Below are 1,807 nucleotides of genomic sequence, written 5' to 3' on the forward strand. Positions count from 1 at the left end.
ACGACGTCCATTTTTTTCCCCTCTTCGTTTGCTTCCTTGTCTCGGGGTTTTTAGCCCCAAGTATAATCACATTGAAGCAGCCTTTTTGGTTACCGTGTTGTCTCAAACAAACGCCCCCCCCCCCCCCCCCGGGTTTTGTTTGAGACAACACGGGAACCAAAAAGACAGCTTCAATGTCCAACGATTAATATTTTATTATTAGGTTTCTACTAAATGTCCACTTTTGACTTTTTTTTAATGTCTCGTACATCACAATGCAGCAAGCGGATTTTGACTTGCTTGCACTTGACGCAGTCGTTCCTAAAAGTAGCTGGGCATCACTTTTATTGCGCGCTGGCATAAAAAAGAGGCTCCTTTATTTTTTTTTTGAGCCATGAATTATTGGATCAGTTTGGCTCAGAAAATACTTTGACATCACTAGTCTCGACCAATTGAATAGGTTATGCCTCTTTCGGAATCTCTTATTTGCTAAGACAACTTCAGCTGTACACAGTATGTTCAGTATTTACGCCTTGCACACTTGATCTTATTTTTTAATAAATAAAACAAAATGCTTTGAACTTTTCTTGTTTTTCTTTTACAGACGGATTGGACCATGCAGACTCACCGAGTTCCTTACCTGAGGATGTGTCTAGCAATTGTTAGTGTGCTGATGCTCCTTTGGGTCATAATAGCTGAGCGGAAAAATAAGGATTGCTCTAAAAATCTTAGTGACGTCGAGGTTGGTTCCCCCAATCATAATAAGAAAAAACGCGGCCAGGAGAAAACAAAAATAATCGCGCCTCCAAACAACCATGAAAGTCCAAACATGAAAGACTATATCCTTCACCCAGCCAGTTTATGCATGCAAAAAAATTCCTCGACTCAGCTTGACTACTTGTTCGTGATCTACTCTGCACCCAGAAACTTTGATCGGAGGAATGCCATTCGTGAAACATGGGCCTCTGAAATTAAGCAAAAGTCAAATAGTCGTACAGTGTTTCTCCTGGCGAAGACAGAAAATGACAAGGTGCAGCACGCGATTGAGAGTGAGTCTTACCTGCACGCCGACATTATCCAGGGGACGCACATCGACCACTATCGAAATTTAACTTTGAAGACAAAGATGATGATGAGGTGGGCCCTGAAACACTGTCCCAAAGTTTCGTTCCTTATAAAGTGCGACGACGATACGTTCGTGAACGTTGAAATCCTTTTAAAAGTAATGCAGAGCAAGCGCACCGACGCCATTCATGGCCATTTATATGCGAATAAACCACCTTATAGAGAGACGTCCTCCAAGTGGTACGTATCCAAGAAAGAATACAACGGAACCGAATACCCTCCCTTTGTAGCTGGAGCCTTCTATGTGTTAGGCGGCAGCATCGTGCGCCGTCTGTACGACGCTTCGGAACAGGAGCCGTTCTTCTGGCTGGAAGACGTATTTTTGACGGGATTCGTCGCCGAGAAAGCCGGCGTGATCCGCACCCACGAAAGCTCGATAACAGATGAGCAATTCAGTTCCGTGTGTCTTGCTTTAAAAAAAGCAGCCTCCCATAACATTCCAGCGCAAGCGATGAGAGTCTTCTGGTACCAGATACATTATTCTATAATAAAATGTAAGTGAACTTAATGTTATTTGTTTCCTTTGTAGATCAGATCTACAAAACACTTCTTTTACGTAAAAACATCATAGGTGTTGCGACTCTGAAGAGTAAAAGTATTACAATAAGCAGTGTGCAACGAACACCCTTACAATGTTGTACCTACACGTCGTTTAGTGCGCGATTGACACTTACATTTTGAGTCGCAAATATTTGCTTGTACT

At 42.5% G+C, this 1,807-nt stretch overlaps 1 protein-coding gene across 1 annotated transcript; it reads left to right on the plus strand.

The window, feature by feature from the left end:
- Nucleotides 1-571: 571 nt before the first annotated feature.
- Nucleotides 572-1,606, plus strand: LOC8034585 (beta-1,3-galactosyltransferase 5-like). Its single transcript, XM_002409941.3, has one exon. The coding sequence runs from the start codon at nt 596-598 to the stop codon at nt 1,604-1,606; it is 1,011 nt and encodes a 336-aa protein (XP_002409985.3). The 5' UTR covers nt 572-595.
- The last annotated feature ends 201 nt before the right edge of the window (nt 1,607-1,807 follow it).

Source organism: Ixodes scapularis, unplaced genomic scaffold (genome assembly GCF_016920785.2).
Source record: "Ixodes scapularis isolate PalLabHiFi unplaced genomic scaffold, ASM1692078v2 PGA_scaffold0__279_contigs__length_252992795, whole genome shotgun sequence".
Classification (NCBI taxonomy): domain Eukaryota; kingdom Metazoa; phylum Arthropoda; class Arachnida; order Ixodida; family Ixodidae; genus Ixodes; species Ixodes scapularis.